Genomic DNA, 19,680 nt, shown 5'->3' on the forward strand with positions numbered 1-19,680 from the left:
TTCTACCTAGAGTGTTTTGAGGGCAGAGATGGTGCCTGGCTATTATGGGAAACTACTGAAGAACTTCCCAGACATTTTTATAATGCTATGTAAATCTTCTCATGAGAACAAGTATGATTTTAAAAAACAAAACAGTCATTTTTAAGCCATTTACACTAAGGTTTATGGATCTGTCCAGAAAAGGCCATGTAGCAGATGCAAATTTCCTTGCTAAAAGCTTCTGTTCATTTCCTAGGGCTACCATAACAAATTGGGACTAACTGGGTGACTAAAAACAACAAAAACTTGTTCTCTCACAGTTATAGAGGCCAGATAATGAAACTGAGGTGTTGACAGCACTTACCTCTTCTGTTCACTGACGTCTTCTGTTGTCTGGTGACTTCAGGTGTTCTTTGCCTAGGGGCCTCAGTGACTTGGAGCTCCATGCCTCCATCATCAAATGGTCTTCTATGTGGGTCTGAGTCTCAAATAGACCTCTACCTTTCTCTTATAAGGATTCTTGTATAGAAATCAATGAAGATCAATCAAATGAGAACAAACAAAGGCTATTTATTCAGGCCTTGTAAGGGAGGGAGCCACGATCTCCTGCATTTTAGCAGAGCCAAAGGCAGGCAGAGGAGTGGGCATGCCCTAATTAGGGGCTCTCGGCATGAGGAAGCTGCAGGCAGGCCAACTAGAAGTGGAGCATTCTGTGGCTTCTTCTTGTTAGTCTCAACTTGGAAATGGGGACAAAAGTTAGGGAAGATGCCAGTTATTAATCCAGTACTGGTCATTTGGGCCAATTGTTATAGTTTGTCTCCTAGGATTGTTATTAGCAATAATGATATGACTTTCTACAAGTCTAATTTATAGACTTCCTGGACTGGTTACTGTAGATAATGGGTTGGTCTCCTGGGTTGCTTGCTGGAGGTTGTGGGTCAGAGTTCTGTTTTTACATATGGTCTGGCCATTGTCCATTGGCATATTCAGTCACCTACCCTAAAGCCAGGATGATCTCATCTCAAGATCTTTAACCCAGTTATATCTGCAAAACTCCTTTTTCAAAATAAGGTCACATTTGCAAGTTCTGGGAGTTAGGACATGGATATATCTTTGGATGTGTGCGAGGGCACCATTTAACCCACTATAAAGTTCCTCTTGGTTTAGAAATCATGTTTACTTATTTAGAGGGGGAGGAAAAAAAGACCTTGCCTCTTGCCTCTCTGAATGAGACAAGCAGGTGTGTTATAACTGGATTTCACCAAAGGTCTGTATAACTTCTGTCCCAGAGGTAGAAATCTTTTTGAAACAGTTGCTTAGACATCCTTTAAAGCTTGGATTTGAGTTGCAGACCAACTCCTTTATGTCTGCACTCCAAAACAAGAGATGTTTTGGTAGTCCAGTACTGTCTATACATTCAGCAAAGCCCCTCCTTTGGTAGAAATCTAGAAGCAGTGTGGATAATGTATGAATGTTGCCTATATTATCTTGGATAGGGAGGTAAGGAACAGTACAAACCCTCTGGTTTCTTTCTTTTTCAGTGCCCAGAAACTCTAATCTCATTGCCTGACCAGAAAAGGAAGTAATCCCTAGTGTCAGCAGATTCAGCGGTATGGGTATATGATAGGTATACAGTTTATTTTTAGTTATTCAATTAATTATTTTCGGATGACTCTGATGATGTTCTAACCTATCTTAAAAACGTATTTGAAAAGACAGTCTTGTCTCTAAAAGACTGTTTCCTTAATTTATGCAATTCTAATGAATTATCGGTAGATGGCAGTAATTTGTTTTCATTTTTCTTTTCATTGCACAATAGAAATCTGGGAAAAAACCCAAAACTTTTCCAGTTTTACGGCATGAATTTTATGAATAGTTGGTTTAAATAAATATTATCCAAGAGTTCTTCAATTTATGTTGCTATAGAAATAGAGATCAAGAAGTACTAGTTACTTTATTTTTATTGTATAAATCAAATTTTCTTTATTCTTTAGGTTACTTTATCAAATACTTTAAGGAATACAAAAATGAATAAAACACTGTATTTGCCTTCCCGGTGCTTACAATCTAATGTGGAAAGATACTATAAAATAATGAAAATAATAAAAATAAAAATCTGTTGAGTATTCATTGTGGGACAGGAATCTGCTAAATGCTTAACATGCATTATTTCATTTAGTCTGCACAATCACCCTAATGAAGCAGGCACTAATATTGTTTCCATTTTATGGGTAAGGAGTCTGTGGCCCAGGTTGGAAATAATTTTCCTAATAAGTTAATAAGTAGTATAATTTAGATTCAAAACTAGCTCTGTCTTACTTTAGACCTATACCTTTATTTAAAATGGCATAATAGAAATACTGAAACAATTCTTCTAAAAAGAGAAAGACCATATCTTCCCAGAAAGATCAAGAAAGACCTCCTAAAGAAAAAGCCATCTAAATGGAATTGAAAGATTGGCTGTGATGTTGACATGATCAGAATAGTGCTTTTGGAGCATCATTCAGTTAGAAAAGGGCAAATTGGAGTGGAGATAGACTATAATTAGACACCTGTTATAGGCCAGGCACTTGTAGACCTCTGCCATCATGGAGCTTACATTAGTAGAAGGATATGGAGATGTCAGTGGTGATAGATGCTGTCAAGAAAAATGAGGCAGGGCAAGGAAACAGAGGGTGAAAGAGAGAGTTATCAGAGAAGGCTTCTCTACTAAGATAGTATTTCAAATTGGTAAGGAGTGATTGGATTCCAGTATAATTTAAAGGTAGAGCCAATAGGCTTTGCCAAAAGAACTGCATGCAGCTCGTAATGGAAAAACAGTGAAGGTTCTGGCTCATCTTTTGAGTAGGTCAATCGGGGCAGCACCCTTGGAGTGTTAAGGATTTCTCAAAGGGCCTATGAAACATCAACAATAAGATATCCTTTATTATTGCCTTGGGCAAGTCTAGTTGAATTGCCTTGGGCTCTATACCCTTGTAGAGACCTCCCTGCTAATGAATTCAGGGTTTTTGGCCTAAAGAACAAGAAAAATGAACTTATAATTTACCGAGATAGAGAAGACTGTGAAGGTGCAGGTTTAGTGGTGGTAATAGAGTGGACAGAGGAATCAAGAGTTCAGTTTGGGACATACTGAGTTGAAATGTCTATTAAAAATCCAAATGGAGATATCAGGTTAGCAATGAGTATGAGTCTGCATCTCAACAGGAATGTTCAGGGTAGAGATATAATTTGGGAATTGTCAGCCTACAGGTGGATTTTAAAGCCGTAGAACAAGATGGCATCACATGTAGAATAAGTATGAGAAAAGAAGGAAGCCTGAGGACTGAGCACTGGGAGGTATAACATAAGTAGAAAAGACGAGAAAGGACCAACAAAGGAAACCAAGAAGTATGGTGTTTCAAGAAGGCAGTTATTATCAAATGTGTTAAATGATGTCAATAAGTCAAGTAAAATGTAGACGGAACTTGTTCATTGAATGTGGCAATGTGGAGCTCACAGATACCGTGATAAAAATCTTAAAAGCATAGTGATAAATGACTGGTTCTAGTGGGTTCAAGAAGAAAGAGGAGAGGAAGTGGAGAGCAAGGATCTTGGCTTTAAAGGGGAACAAAGAAATGGGTCAGTACTGAAGGAGGTTATGGTGTCAAGCAAGGGTGGTGGTGGTAGTGGTTGTTGATTTATGATGGGCTGTTAAGAATAATACGTTTGACCAAGTAAATAGGGAAATTCTATTGAGGGGCCATTCAAAGAAGTAATGTCTATGAGAAGGGAGTACAAAAGTAGAGGACTGGCCTTAGATAGGAGCAAGAACACTTTATTGCAAGAAACCAGTATGCTGGTATACAGGTGCAGGTACAAAATCTGGTAGATGGGTAATTTACCATCTTCTCTGATTTTTTTCTTCTATCTCAGTTAAATTAGAAGGTAAATTATCAACTCAAAGGAAGGGAAACGAGGTGTGGGAGGTTTGAAGACAGAGGATAAAGAGTGAAACAGTCATCTACATAACTTGGTGCATCTTAAGAGCCTAGGATCAAGGTCCCACTTGACATAAAATGGTCTTGAATTTAAAGTGAGTCAACAGCATAGTTGTATGTCTTTCTTTAAGCATATTCAGCTACTTGAGTATAAGCAAAGCAGCTGGTTGGGATTCTTCCAGGGAATTAGGACAGGGAGTGAGCTGTAAGGGAAATGAGGGTGAAAGCAAAGGAATCTAAGCGAAGTAAGGAGGGAAGAATATATGAAGGGTTGAGGGAATGTGTAAAGATACAAGAGTCGATGGACTGGAAGTCTTGCGGGGTTAAACAGCACATAATGTCAAAATACTAGATGGGATAAGCTAGAAAAATAAACAGTAGTTTGAATCTGAGATTATGGATGAGGTACAGTTATACTCTATGGGTTGCTGGGGAGAATAAATGAAAGAAGACCTCGAAACAACTGAGAGTTCAGGGTTTTAGATATACCATTTGTGTGGATATTGAAATTCCCAAGGAAATACGGGAGAGTAGTGATAGAGGAACAGTAAGTCAGATGCTATAATCTAGGAATGAGCCTTCCAAGACCTGGATGACAGCTGATAACAACAAGGAAAGATAAAGCCTATGTAGTCTATGGCCTGAATTTCAAAGAAACCAGAGAGGGTTTTAGAGAGAAGAAAAGGAAATATGGTGGCAGTGGAATGGAGAACAGAAAAAAGAAAAATGTTTCATCTCCAGACTTAGTAGCTTGAGAATGAGGAAGCTGTGTCTTCGGACTTCAGTTAAAGCCAAAAGGTAAAAGGGAAGTTCACTGAAAAGGTTGACAATAGAAAGGACTTTGCGGAAGATGGCCCATGAATTTCAGAAGTCAAAGTGGAAGGATAGAAAAGGGTTGGGGAGTGGGTAATACAGCATCACACTAAGGGGCTTACCAAGCTGAATAAGGATGGGTTCTCATGATGAAGAATGCTGGCTTCTTCTGAAGACTGAAGTTAATAAGGAGGTAGAATTTAATGGGAATTATGCCCACAATATTTTAGGCAGCTTATGGAAATTGCACTGTGATTTGGGGGAGAGAGAAATGGGGACTCACCAGGAAGGTAAGTTACCTAACAGGAATTTACTGCTAGGTGAGAGCATGAAGAACTCATTGGATTACCTCTTCAGGCATGCAAATTGTCTCCTTAGGCCATTGGAGGCCTGTTGGAGCTGCAGCAGCTCTATAAATGCACTTTACCAGAATAGTTTCCCAAAGAAGAAATGTAGATGGTAGTAGTGGGAATAGAAAGAGTAAGTTGATGAAAGTGATGTTTTAGCATCATAGGAATACAAAATGTAGTGGACCCTTGAACAACACGGGTTTGAACCGTGCAGGTTCACTTACCCGTGGGTATTTTAAGCCAAACTCGGATCAAATATACAGTATATGCGGGACTTGAAATCCCCATGTAAGGAGGGCCAAGTTTTCATGTAAGTGGGTTCTGAAGCACTGACTTTGGGACTTGAATATGCACAGATTTTGATATGAAGTGGGGAAGGGGGTGACTTGGAACCAATCCCCTGCATATACTGTGGGATGACTCTAGTTTTATTTTGGAGTGATATATGGAAGACATAATTCTTCCCATAAAAAGTCATAATCTTGGTAGTCTATCATAGTCTAGCATTAAGAGCATGAACTTTGGAACCAAAATACTTGAATTCAAATCACATGTCTTACATTTAATGGCTCTCTTTGGATAAATCCTTATATCTATTTGTGTACCTCACTGTACTTTTTTTCGTAAAATGAAAATTGTAATAATATCTACCTTATAGGGTTAAATGAGTTACTATTTTTAAAGTTCTTTGAATACCATCTGGCACAGAATAAACACTATATAATTTTTTTTTTAATCTAAAGCACTTGGAACAGCAGTGACTAGCACAAAGTAAGTATAAGTTTTTACCATTGTAATTAATTGAGAGAACTGACAGTATATACTGAAAGTATAGATGTAGAGGGCATGCATTTTTCAAGGTAGATATATTTAAGGATGAAGTCTGTGATGGTGAAACCCAAATGAAAGCGCTAGAGAGAAAATCAGGTTTGGATTCATTAGCACTAATCTGGGACAGTTCTGTGTGTTGAGCAAAAAGTATGTAACGTGAACGGAGTAAATGGCTCAGCTTCAGGGAAGACTTCATGAAGGAGTAGGTTTGAAGTGAGAGTTGAAGGAAGTGACATGAAGGAACAGGAAAGAATTATAAATTTCGAGGAATGGTTATGATAATCTGCTAGGTAAGCCCTCATAATTTCTTTAGCTTGGATGTATATTTCTAGATAGATTTGATCTCTACACAGGAAACGATTTAACTTTGCTTGTCTTTTTTGTTGCATATATATCAGGTTTCAATCCTTTAAATTTTTTTAGACACATGTAACTAGTACATGGATCTTTGTAGTTAATTGATCTTTAGAAAGGTATTTAGTGATTTAAGGAGAAAAATACTTATTCCTCCTATCGTTACTCCTAAATGAAGAGTAGATCAAAATTTGCTTTGGGCTTACTGTGTCCAGAATAGCACTGGACAGGAGTGCTATATTCCCTGGATTCCACACCCATAGCAGAAGTTGTTAATCATTGTTGATATCATTTCTCACAGATTCTGGTTATAGTCTCAGAATCTATTTCCTCATAGTACTGGAGTTACATACTATTAATACTAACCCAAAATAATTATGCAGTGTATATCAGGTACTATTCTAAGCATGCTATATATATTACTTTAATTATTAGAACAGCCTTATGAAGTTTTAAAGATGAGGTACTGAGGATCAAAGAAGTTAAGAAACTTACTCAAGGTCACAACAGTGGAAAAGCAGAAGAAGCAAAATTCAAATACAGTTCTTCTTTCATTCCAAAATCACTAAACCATTGTATTCTAATTCTTGGTACTAATGGTGAAATGTTATTGACATCCCTGTGACATGTTTGACAATTAATTTACCTTTCAGGGTCACCAGTATACAACAGGAAAAAACAAAAGTGAAAGATTATCAATATAGATTATTGAGTAGGAGTAAAGAAGGTAAATCAAAAAGGGGAAAAGAGGAGATTACAGACACAGAAAATGTCAGACAACAAAGAAAGGAAGAGTCAAGGATTTCCTAAAAAAGGTGATGAAACAGTCTTAAGAAATGAATAATTAAAAGATCAGCAACAACAAAAAAAGTAGTCTGGTAGGATAATTGTGTTAAAATTGATAGCAAATTAGAATAGATGGAAGCAGTTACATTTAGCTGGGACAAACATATACAGTGTTTAAAAAAGGCATACTAACCTGAAAATACAGAATTATAATGAGAATGCATCAACTGTAATTGCTATAGAGCTGTTATGGTAGCACTATAATTATAGTATATGTGCAAGTGGTCTGGATAAAAAAATTAGGACAATCAAAATATTTATACTGTTCCATAAAGGAACAGGTATAACATTGCAGTAGGCAACTTTGAATTGCCTATTATTGTTGCCTTTACTTTTGGTTTTGTTTATATCAGCAAGGGAAAATTCCTAATTCTAAATTTAGTTTAGAGGCAAAAGCATCAAATATTTAATGATTTTGAATAAAGAAATATAACTTTCTTAAAATAGCTGTATTTTAATTTTTATTATATACTTTATTCTTTTGTCTAATTGTAGATAACCAAGACACAAGTTCGTTAGCTGATGCTGTAGAGAAAGTTGCAAAGCAACAACAATCACAAGCATCAGAGATAGAAAAAAACAAAAAAGTTCTGTTCAGTTTGAAGGTAACTTCTTTATATGGTCTTTTAAATGTCTTTACTTTCTTTAAAAGTAAATGACCAGGAGGTTATTAAAAATACTTATTATTGGGAGTCACTTTTAAAGTTATTCTCTGTCAATTATTCTGTTCTCCCTAAGTAGAGTTTACTTAGGGAGAGTATTCCAGTTTTATGGAAAATTTTACACTCCCAACATATAAAGATTCAACAGTGTCATTGCAACTGTAGGATAAGCATATAAAACCTAACATGTTAGATAGAATTATTTTACATTCCCTTATTTGATAGTTTTTCCTAAAATGCTGAATTGAAGGAATGTTAAGTTTTAAGCCAGTGTTTGTAAAGCTATGAATTGTGAGTTATTTGTTGTCAGTGAACATTTCAAGTAGCCTCCCTCTATGTTCCTTTCCTTTTTAAATATATTTATAATCCTACTACAGGGAATATGGGAGCCATACTTGGTCTTCGCATGCAACATAATTAGATATAACTATGCTATGTGAATATGACTAAAGAAATGAAAATGAAAACAGTATCTTGTGCTCTGTAACGATTGTTATTAAATATATCATAGAAATGAGAAGAATAGGCTCAGGAGCTGAACCGCCTAGTTCAAATGGCCAGATTTACTACTTCTTGTTCCGTGATTGAATTTGTTGTGCTCCTGTTTCCTTAGTTGTAAAATAGAGATAACAATAGATAACAAAGCCCATAAGCTTTTCATGAGGATTAAATGAGTTAATGTGTTTGGTGGGGACCAGGTGGACATGGTACTGGTAGGGCCCTATTTGACATTGGCTTTAAGTATCATTGGCTTTAAGTGCATCAGCAGATACATGATGACAATAATTGTATTATGGTGATATGGATTTCTTATAAATATTTGTATTATGTTAGTCACTTCTAGAAAAGAATACAGCTATACAGTAAAATGTAATTCAAAAACTAATGTCATAGTTTTGTAAAGAAATTATTTTGTAAAACTTTTCAGTCTTCAAAGAGTTTCATAGACTTTATTCCTTTTATATTGAGAGCCTACTTTGTGTTAAGCATTTTGCTGAACATTGTCTTCTCTCTCATGTTACTTACCATCTGTTGGGAAGACAAAGAAGTAAACAAATAATTACATGTAGAGTAGTAGTGTCAATGATAGAGGCATGAACGCAACACAGATTTAACACTAGAGAGAGAGTGATCCCAAAATAAATGATGTTTCAGTTGAGTTTTAAATGGCAGCTGGAGTTCATCTGAATGATTAGGTATCTAGGACAAGTTTAAAGGTTAGGGAGTAAGGAAGATAATATTCAAAATAAAAAGGACCTAAGGATATTCACAGAGGATATTTGCAGAGGCCTGAAATAGCATTGGTACATTCCTAGAACCATAAATAGTTTGATGGTAAAATAAATTACAGTACGTTTTGAAAAATCATGGAAGATATATACCATGATAAGAAACTTCAACTTTATTCTAAAGTTGATGAGAAGCATTTGACAGATTTTAAGCAAGAAGCAAATAATTAAATTTATATTTTAGAAAGAATTCTAGATACATAAAAAGCACTTATTATAATCCAATATCCATTCATGATAAAAACTCTCAGCTAATTGGAAATAAAAGGGAACTTCCTTAATCTAAGGAAGAACAGCTACGTAAATTCTCTAACCAACCACATACTTAATGGTGAAATAATGAATGTTTTTCTCCTAAGCTCCGGAACAAGACGAAGATGTCTCCTCTTACTTCTATTCAAGATGGTACTGGCAGTTCAAGCCCGTATAGCTATGCAAGTAAAAGAAAAAAACTCATTCCGTTTAGAAAGAAAGAAGTAAAGCTGTTTTTATTCACAGATGACATTATTTTTTATTTAAATAAAATCCCAAGGAAGCTATAAAAAGCTACTAGAACTAATAAGTGAGGTTAGAAAGATTGCAGGGCACAAGATTAATATACAAAACTATAGTGTATTTCTACACATTGGCAAGAGAAAATCAGAAATTAAAACTTCAAAAGCAATACTACTTACAATGCCAACAAAACTATTCAATACTTAGGGGCAAATTTGACAAAAGGTTTAAAGACCAGTATGCTGAACACTGTAAAACATTGGTGAGAAAAATTAAAGAAGGCTTAAATGTAGAGGTATGTCATTTTTATGAAACAGAAGACTCAGTATTGCTAATATGTTAGTTCTCTCAGTTTTATTTATACATGAAACGCAGTCCCAGTCAAAATTTCAGGAGGCTTTTGGGAGAGAAATACATAGGCTAATTCTAAAAGTCATATGGAAATGCAAAGGACTTAGAATATCCAAAACAATTTTGAAGAAGAAAAGTGTTGGAAATCTTACACTACCTGGGACATTTTCTAACACTAACAACCAATTTTCTGATTCTCTGGATGCCAACTGTGTGTCCAATGATTGGATTCTGTTCTGACACTACAACAGTTTTCCCTTATTTGCAGTTTTGCTTTTGCAGTTTCAGTTAGCCACAGTGAGCTGAATTCTAAAAGTATTAAATGGAAGATTACAGAAATAAACAATTTGTAAATTTAAAATTGCAAGTCATTCTGAGTAGCACGATGAAATCTCGCACTGTCCTGCTCCATCCTGCCTGGGACATGAGTCATCCTTTTGTCCAGCACATCTATGCCATATGAGCTACCCATTCTTTAGTCACTTAGTAGTCGTCTCAGTTATCAGATTGATTGTGGCAGTATCACAGTGCTTATGTTTAACTAAACCTTATTTTACTTAATGGCCCCAAAGTATCAGCGTAGTGATGCTGGCAATTCAGATATGTCAAAGAGAAGCTGTAAAGTACTTACTTTAAGTGAGAAGGTGAAAGTTCTCAACTTAAAGGAAAGAAAAATATCATATACTGAAGTTGCTAAGATCTATGGTAAGGACAAATCATCCATCTGTGAAGTTGTAAAGAAGGAAAAATAAATTCCTGGCTGGGCGTGGTGGCTCACTCCTGTAATCCCAGCACTTTGGGAGGCCGAGGCAGATGGATAACTTGAGGTCGGGAGTTCGAGACCAGCCTGGCCAATATGGTGAAACCCTGTCTCTACTAAAAATACAAAACAGCCAGGCATGGTGGTGCACGCCTGTAATCCCAGCTACTTGGAAGGCTGAGGCTGGCCAATCACTTGAACCTGGGAGGCAGAGGTTGCAGTGAGCTGAGATCACACCACTGCACTCCAGCCCGGGCAACAGAACAAGACTCAGAGATTCCATCTCCAAAAACAAAAGAGAAAAAGAAATTCCTGTTAATTTTGCTGTTGCACCTCAGACTGCAGAAGTTATGGACACAGTGTGTAATAGTGCTTAGTTAAGATGAAAAAGACATTAAATTTCTGGGTGGAAGACATGAACAGAAAACATGTTCCAAATAACGGCCACGTGTTGCTCCAGAAGGCACTAAGTCTATATGAAGACCTCAGCAAGGGATTTTCTGAAATAAGTGACACTAAGTAAGGGATGGTCACACAGATTCAGAAACAGGTTTGGACTGAAAAATATAAAAATTAAGGAGAGACCAAGTCTGCCAATAAAGAAGCTGCTGCCATTTGAGTACAGTACAATAAGATAGGAGAGAGAGACCACATTCACATAACTTATAGTATAGCATTATAATTATTCCGTTGTTATTATCTTATTGTGCCTGATTTATATGTTAAACTTTATCATAGGTATGTATGTATAGGAAAAAAAAACATAGTATATATAGAGTTCAGTACTGTCCATGGTTTCAGGCATCCACGGAGGTCTTGGAACATATTCCGCCTAGATAAGGAGGGACTACTGTATCTATCTGGAATTAGCATCAGCTCCCAGAAGATAAAGGGTTCAGTCCCATAAGACTGCCCCTGCTTCATGTGCCAGTCACAAGTCCCAGGCTACCCATACTTATGACCAACTGGCTATAAAATCAGAGGTTCTCACCTTATCATTAACTAAGTTGGGTAACATAGGAGTATGATAATTTGCATTTTTGGTCCCAATTTTTCATCCCTTAGTCTATCCGTACCCTTTGCCATATATTATAATGCTTTCCCATAATGGATGGACACACTTCCACCCCTTGACTCTGGGTTTGATTATGTGACTAGCTGGGGTGTTACCAGATATGACTCAAACAAAAGCTTTAAAAAACTCTTCCATAACTGAATTTCACTCTTCTGCATCTACTATTATCATGACATGCCTGGGTTGGCCCATTGGAGGAGAAGATACATATAAAGCAAAGCCAAGACACCCCTGTCAGCCCAGTTAAAGCCAATTTAAATCATCTTACAATCAGCCAATCCCCAGACACTTGGGCAGATTCAACCAAGATCAGCAGAACCACCTAGCCAACCCTTGCTTCTCCCAGGCTTATGAACTACCTAGACAACCTCAGCTGCTCCTAGTCATGTCAGCAGTATATACTTATGTATTATTGTATGCTACTGAGGTTTTGTAGTTCTGGCAACAGATAATTGATACAAGGAGTAATTGGCTGTGTTGTAGAAAGGATTCATTCAATTTTTGGATATGGTGAATTTGAGGTGGCCAGTGGCGGCTGGGTGTAGAACTCAGCAGCTACTTACATTCTGTGAATCATCAGCAGATATGTAGCTGAATATGTAAATTTGGATGAAATTACCCAAGGAGCATATATAGAGAGTGAGAAGAGGAAATTATGATGAAGACCTATATTTGAAGGAACTGTTGAGATTGAGAAGGAATTCTCAGAAATTTCTAAGGAGAACCGGAAAAGACTGGTGGTGTGAAAACTAGGCTTTAAAAAGAAGGCAGCAGTTAGGAATGCAAAATGCCCCAGGGAGGCAAAGTAAATATCTTTATACTCATTTTACAAATGGAGAAAAGTGTAGTTTGAATGGGGTAACAAAGTTTGTTATGCATGATCATACAAACTAGTAAATAGCAATAAGGGTGTTAGAACCTAGATCTTTTGATTGTTAACTCAGGGCTTTATCATTTTTTATCATATTGTCTTTCCTGAGTGTGTACTTCTGATGCCTGTAAATAAATTAGTAAAATTATTATAAAGTATCTTACATATATAAAATGTCAAGATAAAACATGAGATAGAACATTAAAAAATATGTAACTGAGATTCCTTCTGAAATTATAAAATAGTGTTTATTGCATGTTTCCTTTTATTCATCAATTTTTAATATCTGATAAATATATTTTTATGAGTGATTTTTCCTATATTCATATGGATTAAAACATTGATTTTCCTCTCATGTTTAAAATTTTGAATAAATAATGATAATGTTAAAATATATTACAGAATGAACTTCATGAGCTTGAAAAACAAATAGCAGCTATCTCTGCAGAAACTAAAGGAACAGAAAGACAAATTTATCAACAAGATGCTGCCATACAGAATACCAAACTTCACTGTGATAGCCTGGAAACTCAAATCAAATCTTTACATTCAGAAAATGTAAAGCTTAAATTTGACATAGAAACAGCCCAAGAAGATTTTGAGGAACACATGATAAAATATAATGCATATTATGCAAAAATAAAAGCACATAAAAATAGTTTGGGAGAAGTAGAAAGCAAATGGTCATTTATGACCGAACTCCATGAAAAACGAGATTTTGTTAAAAAATTAAAGACGATGAAAGAAGAACTTATGCAAGATCTTCAAAATCCAGGAGGGAACCGAATAACACAAGTACAGGTGTGGAAAATTACTTAGTAAAACTATTTTTTCTATAGCTCCTTTTTTGCAAGTACATACATTAAATGGTAAATTTATTGTGAAGTTAATAAAATGCCCATAGCTGTTCTATTACATTCAGAAACTATTGTCACAATTGAAAAAAACTTGGAATAAGTACATGTGTTATATAACAACTACCTTAGATGCTCAAATGCGTAAAGGAAACATCCACAAATCCCCTGGATTTATAAAAATACATGGTCAAATAAAATCACAGTGAAGAATTAATCTATAATCCATTGTCCATTGTTGTAGAAAATGTAATTCACAAAAATGTTGAAGCCTTAGCTTCTATGCCAATGGATCCAGACCAATTCAAATCAATTTAGTACACTTAACGCTGTTATGCAAGCAATCTAAATTAATAATTGAACCTTAAGCATCTTACTATTTCTCTGTTATTTAAAGACGATAGAAGACACCAACTTAAAATATTGATCATTTCTTGCTAGAGGATTAAAAAGTGTCTTTTACACTGTTGTTGGGCAATTGCCACCATAAGTACCACTTTCCTTTTTGTCTTATTTCATTTGGTTTTTAGTTCTGTTTCAAATGTAAGGTTTCTTTACATTTTCTTTAAGTAACAGTTCTTTATTTTTGTATTCCTATAGAAGTAATATTCTAATGCTATTTATCAAAACTAAATTTTGATTTGGCTAGTTTTCTTAAATTAGAGAAACACTGAAATATTGGATTTATATTGATCATCCTTTTTTGACTTCTATATTTCAAATGTTGTCAACATACAGGAAGACATTACAAAGTTAAAGGATAAAATTTTAACTGTAAAAGAATCTATCATTGAGAAAACTTGTTTTCTTGAGGAAGAAAAAAAGACACATGAAAAATTAAGAAAAGAAATAGAGGTAAGTCTTAATTATCTAGATTTCAATGTTTTATGGGACCATTTTTTAAACTTACACTATATTCATATTTCCATAATTTACTCTCAATACTCAAAACAGCTGAAGAATAAGAACTATAAAATTTAGTAAATACAAATCATCAATAGATAACTAGAGATAACCCCCTCATTCAAAGATGTTCAAATATGTGAATGTGTTCAAACAATGCAAGCATTCACTCCTGTTCAAATCTGGGCGAGGGTTCTTCCAGGTTGTTCTCATTCCACTAAGAACATGATACCCAATTAATGGCTAGAAAGCAGCTGTGTAGTCAAAGAGGCTGCCCATTCTTAGACATCAAAGACTCCTCAGAATAGAATAAAACACAATGGAAAGAATTGTCTTTCCAAACCTCTCTGACTTCCTATTCGCGGTTATCAAGAGACAAGTTAAAAAAAAACAAACTGAAAATATGCAAAATTGAAAGTCAGAGTAAATTAAATTCTTAATGTGTTGTGGTGCCGCCTGTGGACTTCTGTAGTCATTATTGTTTAGATGAATGGTGAACAGAAATGTAAAATAATATGCGATTAAGGGCAAATAATTTTCACCTGAATACATTAATTTGGAAAATAAAAGTATGCATGATTCAACTTGCTTTTGACTAATTTGACACAATACAAAGCATCTGAGGAAATTAAAGATAAAAACCCTCATCTTTACATATTCGCTATTAAAAAATATCATGATTTTACCTTATAGTTTACTAGGAATCTAAACAAATAATGGTTTTTTTTTGCCCTTGTAGACATTAAGGTTCATTATAAAGCAATAAATAGTAAGACAGTGTATTAGTGGTATAAAAGTAGAAAAAATATTATTATTATTATTATTATTTTCTTTATTTTTGAGAAGGGATCTTGCTCTGTTGCCCAGACTGGAGTATGGTGGTGTGATCTCAGCTCACTGCAGCCTCGGCCTCCCAGGTTCCAGCCTTTCTCCTGTCTTAGCCTCCCAGGTAACTGGGATTACAGGCACGTACCACCACGCCTGGCTAATTTTTGTATTTTTAGTAGAGATGGGGTTTCACCATGTTGACCAGGCTGGTCCCAAACTCCTGACCTCAGGTGATCCGCCTGCCTCAGTCTCCCAAAGTGCTGATTTTACAGGTGTGAGCCACCACGCCCAGCCAGAAAAAAAATTATTAATGAAAAAAAGAATCCAGAAATTATGCATGCATGAATGGTAAAAACAAAATAGATTACCTTTATGGAAAAATAAAGAAAAATGTTGAAATAAAACTGGATTTCTACCTGATAATACACACATGAGCATGCACACACACACACACACACACACATACACACTTCTGAGTATTGAGTACAACATAGGAGAAAAACTTAACAATTTGTGTCAGAAAAGCATTTATTTTAAAAGAGAAAAACACTCCATAAATTCTGTGGTTAAATATCTTTAGTTTTGACTATGCCGTAAATTTTCAGATTATGGGAATACACCATAACAAGAGAAAGAACAAGACTCCATTCTAGATTATTATAACACATGTATGTGATAAGAAAGAGATAAGAAAATGTCAAATCAGTGAAACATTGGGCAAATGGTATAAAAAGACCATTTTTCTGAAACATGAATATCAGAAATAAAGAAAAATATGACCATCCTCATTAACAATAAGAGACTGATAATTAAAACCACAGTGAAGTTCCATGTTTAGCCCATCTGATTATCAGTATTACAGTTGGTAAGATGTTGAGCATGGGAATTTTAATACAGTATTCTTGTGAGTGTGAATTGCTAAAAGCACTTTGGAAAGAAATGTGAAATTACCTTGTAATTTTTTTACAGTAACATATTTTATTGAGGTATAATTGTCATAAGAGTAAGTACACAAATTATAAATGGATAGCTTGATTTATTTGGACTAATATGTACATATATTTATGTTGGTATTACCTAGATCAAGATATAGAACTTTCCCAGCATGTCCAGAAAGTTCTCTTCTACCCTTTTTATCAAATAGCCACTATTCTGATTTTTATAAACAGCTTCACTAAAATTCACATACCATACAGTTCACCAATTTTTGTCAGATATCCTGCAACAAAGTTTTAAAAATGAAAACAAATTATTCAGAGATTTTTTTTATTATTATTTAACTTTTTTTTTGAGACAGAGTCTCACTCCATCACCCTGGCTGGAGTGCAGTGGCGTGATCTCCGCTCACTGCAAGCTCTGCCTTCTGGATTCATGCCATTCCCCTGCCTCAGCCTCCCGAGTAGCTGGGACTACAGGCACCCACCACCACACCCCGCTAATTTTTTGTATTTTTAGTAGAGATGAGGTTTCACCATGTTAGCCAGGATGGTCTCGATCTCCTGACCTCGTGATCCGCCCACCTCGGCCTCCCAAAGTGCTGGGATTACAGGCATGAGCCACCGTGCCCGGCCTTAATTTAACTTTTAAGTTCAGAGGTACATGTGCAAGTTTGTTATATAGGTAAATTTCTGTCATAGTCTGTTGTACAGATTATTTCAATACCCAGGTATTAAGCCTAGTACCCATTAGTTATTTTTCCTGATCCTTTCCTTCCTCTCACCCTCCTGTGTATGTTATTTCTCATAGGCTCCAGTGTGTGTTGTTTCCCTCTATGTGTCCATGTGTTCTCATCATTTAGCTCCCACTTATAAGTGAGAACATCCAGTATTTGGTTTTCTGTTCCTGTATTAATTCATTAGGATAGTGGCCTCCAGCTCCATTCATGTTCCTGCAAAGGACATAATCTCATTCCTTTTTATGGCTGCATAGTATTTCATGGTGTATATGTACCACATTTTCTTTATCCAGACTACCATTGATGGGCATTTAGGTTGATTCCATGTCTTTGCTATTGTGAATATTGCTGCAATGCACTTACACATGTATGTGTCTTTTTGATAGAATGATTTATATTCCTTTGGGTATATAATCAGTAATGGGATTGCTGGGTTGAATGTTATTCTGTTTTTAAGTCTGAGGAATTGCCACACTGTCTTCCACAATAGTTGAACTAATTTACACTCCCACCAACAGTGTATTAGTGTTCTTTTTCTCTGCAACCTCGTTAGCATGGGTTTTTTGTTGTTGTTGTTGTTGTTGTTGTTTTACTTTTTGATAATAGTGATGATGGTATCTCATTGTGGTTTTGATTTACATTTCCCTAATGATTCATGATGCTGAACATTTTTTTATATGATTGTTGTCCACATGTATGTCTTCTTTTGAAAAGCATCTGTTTATTTCCTTTGCCCACTTTTTAATGGGGTTGTTTGATTTTTTCTCGTAAATTTGTTTAAGCTTCTTATAAATGCTGGATATTAGACCTTTGTCAGATGTATAGTTTGCAAAAATTTTCTCTCATTGTGTAGGTTTTCTGTTTACTCTGTTGATAGTTTATTTTGGTATGCAGAAGCTCTTTAGTTTAATTAGATCCCATTTGTCAACTTTTGCTTTTGTTACAATTGCTTTTGGCATCTTCATCATGAAATATTTGCCCATTCCTATGTCCAGAATGGTATTGCCTAGGTTGTCTTCTAGGATTTTTTATAGTTTGGGTTTCATATTTAAGTCTTTAACCCATCTTGAGTTAATTTTTGTGTATGGTGTAAGGGAGGGGTACAGCTTCAATCTTCTGCACATGGCTAACCAGTAATCCCAGCACCATTTGTTGAATAAGGAGTCTTCCTCAGTGCTTGTTTTTGTCAGCTTTGTCAAAGATCAGATAGTAGTAGATGCCTGGTCTTATTTCTGGGTTATCTATTCTGTTCCATTGGTCTATGTGTCTGTTTTTGTACCAGTACCATGCTGTTTTGGTTACTGTAGTCCTGTATTATAGTTTGAAGTCAGGTAGCATAATGCCTCCAGCTTTGTTCTTTTGGCTTAGAATTGCCTTGGCTATTTGAACTCCCTTTTGGTTCCATAGGAATTTAAAAATAGTTTTTTCTAGCCATGTGAAGAATGTCATTGGTAGTTTAATAGGAATAGCATCAAATCTATACATTGCTTTGGATAGTATGGCCATTTTAATGAATTGATTCTTCCTACCCATGAGCATGGAATGTTTTTCCATTTGTTTGTCATCTCTGATTTATTTGAGGAGTATTTTATCGTTCTACTTGTAAAGATCTTTTACCTCCCTCGTTAGCTGTATTCCTAGAGGGGTGTGTGGGGGGCAATTGTGAATGGGATTTGGCTCTCAGCTTGATTGGTGTTATATAGAAGTGCTAGTGATTTTTGCATATTGATTTTGTATCCTGAGACTTTGCTGAAGTTGTTTATCAGCTTAAGAAGCTTTTGGGCCAGGACTGTTGGGTTTTCTAGATATAGCATCATGTCGTCTGCAAACAGGGCTAGTTTGACTTCCTCTCTTCTTGTTTGTATATGTTTTATTTCTTTCTCTTGCCTGATTGCTCTGGCCAGGACTTCGAATACTATGTCAAGTAAGAGTAGTGAGAGAGGGGATCCTTGTCTTTTGCTGGTTTTCAAGAGGAATGCCTCTGGGTTTTGCCCATGGAGTATGATGTTGGCTGTAGATTTGTCATAGATGGCTCTTATTATTTTCAGGTATGTTCCTTCAATACTTAGTTTATTGAGAGTTTTTAACATGAATGGTTGTTAAATTGTATTGACAGCCTTTTCTGCATCTATTGAGATAATTCATGTTGTGTTTGTCTTCAGTTCTGTTTATATGATGAATCATATTTATTGATTTGCATATATTTAACCAAACTTGCATCCCAGGTATAACGCCTACTTGATGGTGATGGACAAGCTTTTTGATGTGCTTCTGGATTCAGTTTGAGAGTATTTTGTTGAGGATTTTTGCATCAATGTTCATCAAGGATGTTGGACTGAAGTTTCCTTTTTGTTATGTCTCTTTCAGGTTTTGGTATCAGGATGATTTTGGCCTCATAGAATGAGTTAGGGAGGAGTCCCTCCTCCTCAATTTTTGGGAATAGTTTTGGCAGGAATAGTACCAGCTCTTCTTTGTACATCTGGTAGAATTCGGCTGTGAACCCATCTGGTACTGGGCTTTTTTCAGTTAGTAGGCTATTTATTACTGAATTAATTCCAGAGCTTGTTATTGGTCTGTTCAGGGATTCGATTTCTTCCTGGTTCAGTCTTGGGAGGGTGTATGTGTCTAGGAATTTATCCATTTCTTCTAGATTTCCTCATTTATGTGTATAGGGGTGTTCACAATATTCTCTTATGGTTATTTGTATTTCTGTGGGGTCAGTGGTAATATCCACCTTCTCATTTCTGATTAGGTTTATTTTGATCTT

At 35.7% G+C, this 19,680-nt stretch overlaps 1 protein-coding gene across 34 annotated transcripts in view; it reads left to right on the forward strand.

Moving 5' to 3' along the window:
* LOC105491709 (coiled-coil domain containing 122) overlaps positions 1-19,680 on the forward strand; it is a 101,116-nt gene that overhangs the window by 65,024 nt on the left and 16,412 nt on the right. For 11 of the 34 annotated variants that reach the window (XM_071081368.1, XM_071081362.1, XM_071081370.1 and 8 more), the window contains 6 exons: positions 1,521-1,606; positions 5,863-5,890; positions 6,958-7,119; positions 7,646-7,755; positions 13,056-13,454; positions 14,246-14,362. In XM_071081368.1, coding sequence (XP_070937469.1) covers positions 7,074-7,119; positions 7,646-7,755; positions 13,056-13,454; positions 14,246-14,362 — 672 coding nt within the window. In that variant the 5' untranslated portion in view covers positions 1,521-1,606; positions 5,863-5,890; positions 6,958-7,073. Of the gene's footprint in view, positions 1-1,520; positions 1,607-5,862; positions 5,891-6,957; positions 7,120-7,645; positions 7,756-9,460; positions 9,540-13,055; positions 13,455-14,245; positions 14,363-19,680 lie in introns of all 34 variants that reach the window. The other 23 variants (XM_071081371.1, XM_071081379.1, XM_071081375.1 and 20 more) reach the window with 10 other exon arrangements.

Source organism: Macaca nemestrina, chromosome 16, assembly GCF_043159975.1.
Source record: "Macaca nemestrina isolate mMacNem1 chromosome 16, mMacNem.hap1, whole genome shotgun sequence".
Lineage (NCBI taxonomy): Eukaryota > Metazoa > Chordata > Mammalia > Primates > Cercopithecidae > Macaca > Macaca nemestrina.